Source organism: Apodemus sylvaticus, chromosome 16 (assembly GCF_947179515.1).
Source record: "Apodemus sylvaticus chromosome 16, mApoSyl1.1, whole genome shotgun sequence".
NCBI lineage: Eukaryota > Metazoa > Chordata > Mammalia > Rodentia > Muridae > Apodemus > Apodemus sylvaticus.
The window spans coordinates 36,180,831-36,193,774 of record NC_067487.1 but is presented as its reverse complement, the minus strand read 5'-3'; the positions used below and the strand labels follow the sequence as shown (position 1 = coordinate 36,193,774).

At 45.3% G+C, this 12,944-nt stretch overlaps 1 protein-coding gene across 2 annotated transcripts in view; it reads right to left on the bottom strand.

Moving 5' to 3' along the window:
* Positions 1-12,944, bottom strand: part of Egflam (EGF like, fibronectin type III and laminin G domains) — a 184,121-nt gene that overhangs the window by 26,198 nt on the left and 144,979 nt on the right. For both annotated transcript variants that reach the window (XM_052159847.1, XM_052159848.1), the window contains 3 exons: positions 9,470-9,595; positions 8,075-8,318; positions 3,354-3,465 (listed from right to left, as the gene is read on the bottom strand). In XM_052159847.1, the coding sequence (XP_052015807.1) occupies positions 3,354-3,465; positions 8,075-8,318; positions 9,470-9,595 (482 nt within the window). The remainder of the gene's footprint in view (positions 1-3,353; positions 3,466-8,074; positions 8,319-9,469; positions 9,596-12,944) is intronic.

The following is a 12,944-nucleotide window of genomic DNA, read 5'->3' as shown; positions in this document are numbered from 1 at the left end:
GCATTGGCTGGACCTTCACATTGTTTTGTGAGGTGACTGACCTTGAATGTCAGGAACCTTCCTAGCCTCAGTTTTATTGCGTGTAAATAGATCATAATATCTAAATCTCAGAAACATTCCAATGTGTTAACAGACTAAATCACTGTTGATTGGTGAGCAGCGCCATTCTCTACTTGGGAAAACTGCTTCCAACCAGCGGAGCTTTGATGGGATCATGGAGCAAAAAAGCAACGAACACCTCTGGGGAGGATTTCCAATCTTGAATGTGGGTCTCTATACTTTCTTCTCCCTTTTTCATTCAGTCTGGGCATAAGTGGAAGCTGCAGCTAGCCATGGGTGGTCATGCGCATGAGTGAAAACTCTTTGTTATACAGTTACACACACACACACACACAGACACACACACATAGAAGCACATATAGTCACACATACACAGACACACACACAAGTACTTTAAAAGATAAAGTACTTGATTGCTCCCCATGTCCGCTTGTCCCTCCCCTGGCTACACATGTGTCTGTGGCATCCTGATGTCAGTTATCTCTCCCGAGAGTCCTAGAAAATTTTGGAGATTTTTTTTGGAAAAATGCAAGCTCATGAGTCAGATGACCAGCCTGAGCTTACGCCACTGGTGAGCTATGAAGCAGGGTTATGGAAGCTCAGGAGTCAGGTTTTGTAGCATGTTCTTGTCAACATATTATCCCTACGTTACTGCATCTATGATCTCAGCCATCACATCACATAGATGACAAGGCCAGAGGTTGATGAGGGGCAGGGTAAAAAGAACAGAAAACAAGTTCTTAAAAGTGCCCTGGTTACTAAGTGTCATGGTTTGAATATACTTGGCCCAGGGAGTGGCAGTATTTGGAGGTGTGGCATTGTTGGAGTGGGTGTGTCACTGTGGGTGTAGGCTTTAAGACCCTCATCCTAGCTGCCTAGAAGTCAGTATTCTGCCAGAAGCCTTCAGGTGAACACGTATAACTCTCAGCTTCTTCTACACCATGCCTGCCTGGATGCTGCAATGCTCCTGCCTTGATGATAATGGACTGAACCTCTGAACCTGTAAGCTAAACCCAATTAAGTGTTGTCATTATAAGATTTGCCATGGTCATGATGTCTGTTCAAGCAGTAAAAGCAGAACTAAGACACTAAGTATTAATGAAGTATAACTCAAGCTTATAAAAAGCCCTGTGAGGCATGTAGAAGAATGTAAATTGACCCATTCTTACCTCCCTGTACAAAGCTCAAGTCCAAGTAGATCAAGGACCTCCACGTAAAACCAGAAACACTGAAACTAATAGAAGAGAAAGTGGGGAAGAGCCTTGAACACATAGACACAGGGGAAATTTTCCTGAACAGAACACCAATGGCTTATGCTCTAAGATCAACAATTAACAAATAGGACCTCATAAAATTGCAAAGGGCACTGCCAATAGGACAAAACAGCAACCAATAGACTGGGAAAAGATCTTTACCAATCCTACATCTGATAGAGCACTAATATTCAATATATACAAATAATTTGAGAAGTAAGACTCCAGAGAACCAAATAACCCTATTAAAAATGGAGTACAGAGCTAAATAAACAAGTCTCAACTGAGGAATATTGAATGGCTGAGAAGTACCTGAAGAAATTCAACATCCTTAGTCATCAGGGAAGCGTAAATCAAAATGACCCTGAGATTCTACCTCATACCAGTCAGAATGGGTAAGATCAAAAATTCAGGTGACAGCAGATGCTGGTGAGGATGTGGAGAAAGAGGAACACTCTTCCATTGTTGGTGGGATTACACGCTAGTACAACTACTCTAGTCAGGCAGTTCCTCAGAAAATTAGACACAGTACTACCTGAGGACCCAGCTATACCACTCCTGGGCATATATCCAAAAGATGCTCCAACGTATAACAAGGATACATGCTCCACTATGTTCCATAGTAGCCTTATTTATAATATCCAGAAGCTAGAAAGAACCCAGGTGTCCTTCAACAGAGGAATGGATACAGAAATGTGGTACATTTACACAATGAAATACTACTCAGCTATTAAAAGTAATAAATTCATGAATTCTTAGGCAAATGGATGGAACCAGAAAATATCCTGATTAAGGTAATCCAGTCACAAAAGAACACATATAGTATGCACTCACTGATAAGTGGATATTAACCCAAAATCTCGGAATACCCAAGATGCAATTCACAGACTATATGAAGCTCAAGAGGAACGAAGACCAAAATATTGATTCTTCAGTCCTTCTTAGAAGGGGAAACAGAATACTCATGGGAGGGAATATGGAGACAAACTGTGGAGCAGAAACTGAAGGAAAGGCCATCCAGAGACTGCCCCACCTGGGGATCCATCCCATATACAAACACCAAACCCAGACACTGTTGTGGATGCCAAGAAGTGCTTGCTGACAGGAGCCTGATATAGCTGTCTTCTAAAAGGCTCTGCTAGAGCCTGACAAATCAGAGGTAGACACTTGCAGCCAATCATCAGACTGAGCACAGAGTCCCCAGTAGAGGAGTTAGAGAAAGAAATGAAGGAGCTGAAGGGGTCTGCAAGCCTATAGGAAAAACAACAATATTAACCAACTGGACCCCACAGAGGTCCCAGGGACTAAGCCACCAACCAAAGAGTACACATGGATCGACCCATGGCTCCAGCTCCATATGGAGCAGAGGATGGCCTTGTCAGGCATCAATGGGAGGAGAGGCCATTGGTCCTGTGAAGGCTCAAGACCCCAGTGTAGGGGAATGCCAGGGTGAGGAGGCATGAGTGGGTGGGTGGGTGGGTGGGTGAGCATCCTCACAGAAGTAGGGGGAGGGAGGATGGATAGGGGGTTTCTTGAGGAGAAACTGGGACAGGGGCTAACATTTGAAATGTAAATAAATAAAATATCTAACTAAAAAAAAAATTCCTGTGAGGTCAATACTGTTGCTATCATTCCCATTTATATGGTAGAATAGATATCATTGTCTAGTGGAAAACTGGCATGTCACCCTGGCACTAGAACCTATGTACTCAGATGCAACATGATGCTACTTTAAAAAGAACATTTATTTATTTATTTATTTATTTATTTATTTATTTGTGTGTGTGTGTGTGTGTGTGTGTTTACATACATGGTGTGCTACAGTACATCTCTGGAGGTCAGAAGACAACTCTCAGGAGCTGTTCTCCCCCTCTAGTCCATGGATTCTGAAAATCAAACTTGCATCATCAGCCTTGGTGGCAAGCGCCTTTGCCCTCTGAGCCATCTGGCAGCCCCCTCCATGCTAATCTTCTACCAACATCAGCAGAAAACAATGGCCCGGCCCACACCAACTATTGGGAGAAACAAGTGTGTTCTTACCTCTGCCATTCCCTCTACGACCTTCTGCTTGTCCACTTGTAAGATCCCATTCTTCGCTGTGCGAGACACGCGTAGATCATGCCACTGGCCTAGGGTGAGGGTATCTTCACTCCTGTGGAAGAAAGATGTGATGATAACATTCTTCATCCATTTGACTGGACGAAGAAACCAGCTGACTGGGACAGAATGCCTTCAGGTGTTAATATTTTTGAGAGATAAACCTTTAAATTGATGAACAGAGTGAAGAAGACAGTTCACCAAAGCAGATGGACATTACCCAACATGTCACGGGTTTAAACAGAATGAAAAGCAAGGAAAAGCATGGACTATCTCTATTTGAGTGGAACTTGGATGTCCATCTTATCCCGCACAGTATTGTTACTCCTAGCCTTTGAGACGTGTGCCAGATCTTACATCACAAGCATCCTGGTTCTTGGCCCTTTGGACTCAGACAGAGACTTGTGCCATGGACATACCTGTAGGCTTGGAAAGAACTACACCATAGAGTTTTTTTGGAGGGATCTTCCCTGTAGAAAACTGTGGGATGCCTCAGTCCCATTATTATATGAGATAGTCTCATGACAAATGTTCTTCTCCATCTCTGTCTATATCCCCAAATGGTTCTGTTTCTCTGGAGACTCTTAATGTGAGTCAGCATGTCATATGTTGACCACCATTTCATCAGTATGGCTGTGATGAAATTGATGCCAACCTCAGTCACCTGAAGAAGCAGTGTGAGGTGTGCCTGTGCCTCCAGATCTTCAGGTCACCCTTTCCCTTGAAAAGGTGATTCAAAGAGCAAGATGATTACCATGATGTCTTCTTTGCTAAGCTTGCTATATACAAGTACTGTGTATTGGGAATTCTCTGACCTCCCTCAACGAATGGGAGTGAATTATCTGACCTCCCTCAGTGAATGGCTATGATGCAGAAGAGTAAGCCAGATTAACCTTTTCCTCCCCAAGTTGGGTTTGATTGTGATGTTTATCTACCACAGCTGTAAAAAGCAAACTAGGATACATAGCAAGCATATTTCCCCGATGACCCAGTTTGCCAGCCCCCCCCCACCCATTTGGTTTTTGAAACAAGGTATCACAACAGAAATCTGATGGCCTTAGAACTTGGCTGTGTATACCAGACTGATCTCCAACTCAGAGTAATGCCTGCCTCTGTCTCTTGAGTGCTAGGATTACAGATACACAATGTCTGTCTCATTTTGAAAAATTTCATATTAGAATATTGAAAAAAAATGCTCTAGTTTGGAAGTGCCCCCCAAAAATCATGTCTTAAAAACTTAATCCCCAATGTGACACTGAGAGTTGGTACTTTTTAGAGGTGACTAATTAGGTAGTATGGTCTTTGCTTCACGGGCGGATGAACATCATTATCACCTGGACTGGGTTTTTGATATGAGTCTAGATTTCAGTCCCTTCCTTCCTGCACAGTCATGTGAATGTCTTCTCAGACTCATCTGGCTTCCCCCTTGGGGGAAGAAGCCTGGCCCCTGCCAGGATGCAGGCCGCTTGACCTTGGACCTCACAGGCTCCATAAATGTGAGACATAAGTTTCTGCTCTTCGCAGAGTCTTCATGATTTCTGTAGTCTGTTAGAGTGACACGCAAAGAACAGGGACAAGGAGAAGCAGACTGCGTGTTTACAGGTGATTTCAGAAGGATTGAAATGACCTTAAAAGCTCAGTTACTGAGTCAAGGTAGGAACACTCGATGCTTAAATGTGACTTGCAGGGGTTTCGTGCATTGCCTTTTGGAGTGAGGTGTGCAGAAAGAACGTAATTATTGTGTTTCTATTTCTAACAGAGTCTAGCTCCTGGCCTCCACTGAACCTCCCAATTACTTTTTGGTCCTGTATCATCTTTAGAAAACTATGAAGAATACCAATGGCGTGATTATTAAAGGGTCAGCACCCCCTAATTTGATTCCTCTGCTCAGGCAAATGCTTTTGTGATTTGTCCTTAGCAATTAGAATTTAATCACCTTGGCTAAATCAATATGCAATAAAGAAACAAGCAGGTCTTTTTAAGTGGTCTATTTCCATAATGACTAACAGCACACTAGTCATGTTTCTGTCCTGCAGAGGTCACTGGCTGTCAATCCAATACCTTCTTCTGCACAGTATATCGATCACGGCCATCGAGAGCTCATTCCAATCGTCTTGATGTTTGAACCAAGCCATAATGATTTCGACCACAATATCCTTTTTCTAAAATTAAAATGACTCGGCCAATTCCACAGTTTCCTATGGTGCAGGCTTTCCCCCTAATTTTCTTAATTAAGTGGGGGGATTCTTTGAAACAGTTTTCAAAATAAATAGCTTCCCAAGAGGCATGGGAAATACTCAAGGAGATCCCTGATGCCAGGCTGCATGAGGCAGATGTGGGAAGGGAAGGCCGATGGTGGTTTAATCTCTGGTAACTTTTGTCTTGTTTTCAGTTAGGATCCAGGGATTCTTTCTCTAGTCACCTTCCCCAACAGGTAGGGAATGGATACCTCACACTATAATAATAAGAAACCAAACCAAACAAAAAAATACAACCTCAAAAGTTCTGATTGAAAATTGGCACAAACTTATGAAGTAGAAATGCTGAGAGCTTAGGATATAGTTGCCAGTGACCCCAAAGTGGGGGTACTGGCTGGCTTTGTGTCAACTTGACACAAGCTGAAGTTATCACAGAGAATGGAGCCTCACTTGAGGAAATGTCTCCCTGAGATCCAGCTGTAAGGCATTTTCTCAATTAGTAATCAAGGCAGGAGGGCCCAGCCCATCGTGGGTGATGCCATCCCTGGGCTGGTGCTCTTGGGTTCTATAAGAAAGCAAGCTGAGCAAGCCAGGGGAAGCAAGCCAGTAAGAAACATTCCCTCCATGGCCTCTGCATCAGCTCCTGCTTCCTGACATGCTTGAGTTCTAGTTCTGACTTCTGTGAACAGCAGTGTGGAAGTGTATGCTGAATAAACCCTTTCCTCCCCAACTTATTTCTTGGTCATGATGTTTGTGCAGGAATAGAAACCCTGGCTAAGACAGTGGGATCTGTGATCTGTGGCTGCAGAGAGCCCGATGGGAGGAGCACGTATTCCAAAGCCTTGTGAGGCATGCCTGTGCCTCCAGATCTGGAGGTCACCCTTTACCTTGAAAAGGCGATTCAAAGTATGAGGTGATTATCACGGTGTCTTCCTCTCTAAACTTGACGTATAGTTCTGAGTGAAATGCTTGGACTGTTTTGCATAATCATATGTAAATTGAATCAATTAAATACCAACAAAAGTTGTCTTGAGATATAAGATGTCTTATGTAACTAGAGGGACAAAAATGTTTGTCCCTTCCCTTCCCTCCTTCCCTGGAGTGGGAGGTGTCAACTGGCGTGGAAACTCAGCCTCAAGGACAAAAAAAGAAAAAAAAAACCCTTTGACAAACAGTGGAAACTTAATAGAGACAGCATTTCCCATCAGCCATGAAAATAGTCAGCAGTTTTAAGGCAACGATGGTGGTAACATCTTCCTCCCCCACACACGCCTTCTAAAAATGATGGGCTAGCAAAACAGAGGCTAGTTACATCCTCTGTTTCCTTGGAAATACAACAGACTGGGAGCCCATGGCAGGTTTAAGCAGAGCATCCAGGCACTTTGAAAAGAAGCGTTAGATACACATAGTAGCACTGACCTCTGTGTTAGACCAGGGGCCCTGGAGCTTGGAAGTTAAAAGTAGTCTAAAAGAAGCATAGAAAGGCCATGCTGTCAAACTGACACCTAAACATTTAAGCTCATAGCCATAGCCCTGAGCTGTTCTCAGCTGATAGCCATAGCCCTGGTCTGTTCTCAACACAGGTCAGACAAACTTCCTTTGGCAGTATGCAGTCGCCAAGGGAAAGATGCATACGCAGTCAAAGTGCAAGGAAGATGCTGATTAGCCTAAACGGGACAACCGTTTTGTCCCCACCCCCACCCATCCATCCCTGGTACCAAGGCTCAGGGATCAGTAGAGAAGAGGAGAAGGACAGGCTGTAAGAGCCAGCGGGTGGAGATGAGTACTGTAGCACTGTAGTATGCTGTCTTCTGGATTTCACGTAGCTATGGCCAATGTGAACTCCCAGCCAGCTGGGGTCACCAATACAAGACCAACCAAGCCAGGCAAAGTTCTAGCAAAGGGATGGAGGATGATACCCAGGTCCCAAGCCTCATCCAGGAGCTATTGGCACTTGGTAGTTGTTGGAAGAGGAAGAACCACTGTCTTTGTAGGGTGTGGGCACTGGGACGACTCCCCTGCTACAGTGGACGGTCTCCTACCCACATGCACTAACCAGATATAGTGGGTTATTAAAAGAAAAAGATACAAAGTTGGGAAGGAAATGTGCCCAACATTTGCTTCTCTGTATAAGGTGGGGGTGGGTTATTGTAGACCCCACAGGAAGCAAGGTCATTTTCCATAAACAGAAGCTTGGGATTAATATCTGTTTAATAAGTATTTGGTGAAAGGAAGGAAGGAGGGGGAGGCAGAGAGGGGGAGGGAGGGAGGCAGGGAGGAAAATACAGAGAGGGAGGGGTCTGGCATAGTTCAGAAGCAGTATAGCCATAGCCCTGGTCTGTTTCCAGGCTTCCACAGACACTGGCAAAGAGAAAACAGGAAGAGGTTGGTGGGCAGCAGCTTAGTGGTCATAGTGGTGGCTGTGGCTTTGGAGGGGAGGAAGTTGCTCAAGGCCTTGGCCCTCACCTGAGAACTCCAGTCCCAGACCCACAGTCGAAGCGGAATTCCACGTGGCCCGCAGCCATATTAATGGACAGGAAGTCCTTGCTGCCCGTGTCGTAGCTGTACAAAAGGACCCCATCCCCTGAGTCTGGCCGAAATGTGATCTCGAACTCGGTGAAAGAAAGATAATGCTGAGGCTCCAGGGGCCAGGGTGTGGCGGCGTAGGACCTCAGCGACTCTCTGAACTGAGGGATGGTCAGGGCAAACGCTGAAGAGACAAGCAGAGTGTTAGCGATCCCTGGGTGGCGGAGGCCAGCAAGTGTTGTGTGTGGAGCTGGGCGTTTCCCTCCTATACAGGAAATCACCTACATCTCCTAGTTGCTCTGTGGATACTGGGTGATGGCGGAGTTCTGCCAGTGCAGTGTGGGTGGGTTATCATATGGTACCTCATGTCTGGCCTATAAAAGTTCCTTCCCTCATGTTCTCTCTCTCCTCCTGACATGATGACTAGATAGATACAAGACTCAGGGGGGACTCAAGGGGCAGTCATGTTGCTCGCTATGTGACTTTGTGGAGAAGAACAACCTCTAGCGCTACTGACGGAGGAGATGTAGCATTTGAACAAGAGTCCAGCCCTCCTGTGTGAAGCTCCACAAAACCAAGACGTCCACAGCCCGCCCAGGCTCAGCTATGCACTTCCACTGACACGAGATTTGAGGAGATATCGAAAATATTTCCTCCCCCCATGTAGCATCTTAGTTTCAAACCTAAATCATTCATAGATAAAATTGATTGCTTTTATAATCATACTTCTAATTTTATTCTCTCTTGCTTTCAATTTTTGAGCTTTGGAAAAATTAAAGCAGGTCCAAGCCTTCATGTTTTTTTCCCCCAAATATTTAAAACTTTCAGTTATTCTTCCTGAATGTTCATCTGTACACATTGTGTGTGGCTGCACATTGCATGCATATATACAAATATGTATGCACACATGTGTATATTTGCATAATACAACCTAAAAGGTAGGATAAGCCATCAGATCAGAGCAAAGAGGTAAAAACAAGAGTGGATTTGTCTTATCACACTATTGATTTGTGTGTACACTTTGACACTATTTTCTTGGAAACTGTCAGGTATTATAAAGGTCATAAACTTTTAGTACACTCAAGCCAGTTCTGTAAAAACCCTAACAGTGCAGGCTTTCTAAGTGTTACAGGAAGGCCAGAGGAGCCGGCCCATGGTTGATATATTAAAAGGACTATATCAGTGGTTAGTTTAAAACTTTGGCCTTCTGATACATCCCATCCCTCCCAGCAAGGCAACCTAGATCCCTGAAGGAAATGCAGGACATTGCTAAACAGGCACCGATGGAGAGTCACATCTACGTGCATTAATACACAGCTAGGGCCACCCTCTCACCATCTTCACAGTGTCGACCTCTGAACCCAAGGGGACAGAGGCAAATGTAGGAGTCGGCCTTGATGGCTGCGCAGGTGCCTCCGTTGATGCAGGAGGCTTCGTCACAGATCCCACTGCTGCACTCTCCTAAATAGAGATCAGAAAGCCAGGTCACCAGGTGCCCACCCAGAGATAGACAGCTGACCCCAGCATCCTGTAAGGACCCAGGCAGAATGGACCAGCTCCCAGAATGGGGGAACCTGCCTCTCTGCTGTCATCTTCTGTTGGCTTGTCCTCTGGAAGAGCTAAAGACGTTTCCAAACGCGATGGGCACAATAAATCAAAGGACACATTTTATAAGCACTGAGGGGATGATGGAATTGTTCCTGTTTTTAATCCATCCCCTCGGCTCCGGAAAGCAGGGTGGATGGATAGTGAGCACCCCTTCACCCCCAGAGTGTTTATGTTAAAGGAGATCTTTAACATATTGTGGGACCCCAATTAGCTTAAGTGCTGCTGCCTCACTGGTTCAAAGCTCAGCCACTCAGGCAAGCCCAGAGACAGCAGGTCTCTTGCTGAGCTCCTCAGACAGGAAGCGGGAAGTGTCACAGTGCCTTGGCAAGTGCTCCAGAATCCCGTTTCTCCTTCCAGAGTTAAGTTTAAGAAGGACGGAGGTAGCTTGTCATGAAAAGTGCTTCAGGCTCATCTTCATGTCCCAGGATGTAAGTGTGTGTGTGTGTGTGTGTGTGTGTGTGAGAGAGAGAGAGAGAGAGAGAGAGAGAGACAGAGACAGAGACAGAGACAGAGACAGACAGACAGATAGACAGAGACAGACAGAGACACAGAGAGACAGAGACAGAGAGAGACAGAGTATGTGTGTGAGTATATGGGTTTGTGAGTGTGTGTGTATATGTGCTTATGAGTAGGAGCATGTGTGTGTGTGTGTGTGAAAGTATGTATGAATGTGGATATAGTCGTGAGAAAGAGTATGTAAGTGTGAGAGAGTGTGTGACAGAATGTGTGTTAGAGAGTATTGTGAAAAATGTGTGTGAGAGAGACAAGAGACAGAGACATATGTGTGAGGATATGTTTGTGTGGGGAATGTGTGTGTGAGGGACAGTGTGTGTGTGTCAGAGAGGGTGTGTGTGACAGAAAGAATGTTTGTGTTTATGTGGGACAGAGTGTGGATTCAAGTGTGTGAAATAGTGTGCCTTTATATATGAGAGTATATGTGTATGTACACTGTTTGTATGAATGAATATATGTGTGTGAGAGAGTGTGTCACTATATTTGTGTGAGAAAGTATTGTTAGAGAGTATGTGTGTGTATGTGAGAGAGAGTGTGTGTGTGTGTGTGTGTGTGTGAGAGAGAGAGTGTGTGTGAGAGAGAGAAAGAAAAAATGTATGTGATGGAGATCATGTGAGAATATGTGTGTGAGTGTGTGAGAGAGAGTATATGAGAGTATATGTGCATGTACACTGTGTGTATGAATTTATGTGTGTGAGAGTGTGTGTGTATATATGTGTGTGTGAGAGAGTATGTGTGTGTCAAAGTATGTGCTTGGGAGTATATATATGTGTGTGCATGTGCACGCGTGATCGTGCTTGCCTACATGCACCTGTGTTTGTGTGCATGTATGTGGGTGTCTTTTTATTAAGCAAGCAGAGTTTTCTGGAAGAACTACTCTGGCACTGGCATGCACGCCATCTGACATGGGAACACATGGCCTTGCTCTGGTTCACTTGTCTCGTCACAGTCCTTCTGGAAATGCTGGGTGAGTGCAGAGGCCTTTTCCAGGGAGGAAGGGAAAGGGGCGTGCACCTGCCAGGGTAATGCAGCCCAGCTGTGCTGTTCACCAGTGCTCTGCCACCACTGCCTGATTTGGTAGTTAACTCTCCAGAGATGAACAGTCCCCATCCCCGTAATTGGCTGTGTCACCATCTTTGGCATAACTGGCAAGTCAAATCTCATCTTTCATGACCAGTAATGGTCACCTGCATGCCTGACCATAAAGACTCCCAAGGAAAAGATAGGTAGGGCGGTGTGTTCAGTTTTCACACGGGACAAAAAGAACAACTTCAGGTGGCTAGAACTCTTAAACGCCCATGCCTGGTGGACTACTCTGGTACTCGAGCCACTGAGAATCCCGGCTGCTATACCAGGGCAAATAAAACTGACTGTTTTCTCCTTTTGGTCACAGTTTTGAAAACACAAACCCCAGTCAGAGTCCAGAAACATTGGCTTTGAACTGAGGATCCAATAGTTCTGCTAGTTCCAGAGGAGGACTGAAGTTCATGTGGAAGAAAGTGGTGTTCAAATCTTCTTTCTACAATGCAGCTTTTTGGAGAGGAGGGAATAGAGGTGAGACATGAAAGGCAGGTGGGTACCTACCTGAGGGGTCCAGTGGGACTTAATGACAGTTAAATCATTAAGGTCCCCGATGAGGGACAGGGACAGAGAGGAAGAAATCCCATGGGAAGGAGAGTGGGGGACCAGAGGTCAAGAGTAGGATAAATAGAGATTGTGAAGAATCAGAAAGAGAGGAGGAAAAAGCTTTATTGTGGAGCCGGGGGGTGGAGGTAGGGGTGGGGGAGGGGTGGAGCAGCCAGCTCACAGATGGTGAACACCTAACTCTCAAAATGGCTGAGTTTGAACATGAGACCTCTAATATTACATGAGATCATAAGAGTGGGTTACTCTAATCCAGTCTGTCTAATGTCCTTAGGCGAGAGGTCTGGACACCTGAGGGACAATGCGCGTGTGTGCACACACAGGGAAGACAGCCCATGTGTGGAGGAAGTGGGAGGAAGCCATGTACAAGCCAAGGGAAAGGCCTGGGAGAAACCAGCTCCCTGGACCTTAAACTCAGCTCTTGCAACTTTCCTTCAGGCGGTCCCTGAAGGAAATGGCCCATCCTGCTCCTTTCTGAGGTTGAGTCTTTTTTCCCCCCTAATTTATTTATTATACGTATACTGTAGCGGTCTTCAGACACTCCAGAAGAGGGCATCAGATCTCATCAAGGATGGCTGTGAGACACCATGTGGTTGCTGGGATTGAACTCAGGACCTTCAGAAAAGCAGTCAGTGCTCTTAACCACTAAGCCATCTCTCCAGCCCCCTAAGGGGGATTCTTGTTCTGTAAAACAATCCCAACTCTGCTGCCAGTCAGGAGAAGTTGCCTCCCTCCGCAAGCCCCCATCACTCACCTTTATAGTGGCTGTAATAACATTCTTCTTCCTTCTAAAATTAAGGTAAAAGGAGCCATTGGACACTATGGTCAAGAATTAGATTTTCCTGGGACTTGAGAGATGGCTTCGTGGTTAAGAGTACTTGTTCTTGCAGAGGCTCCAGGTTCCGTTACCTACATCCACACGGTGGCTCACATCTGCCTTTAACTCCACTTCCGGAGGATTCCTGCCTTTGGCTTCAGTGGGCACCAGGCAGACAAGCAGCGCACATACATATGTGCACACAGATATGGATGCATCAGAGGGAAA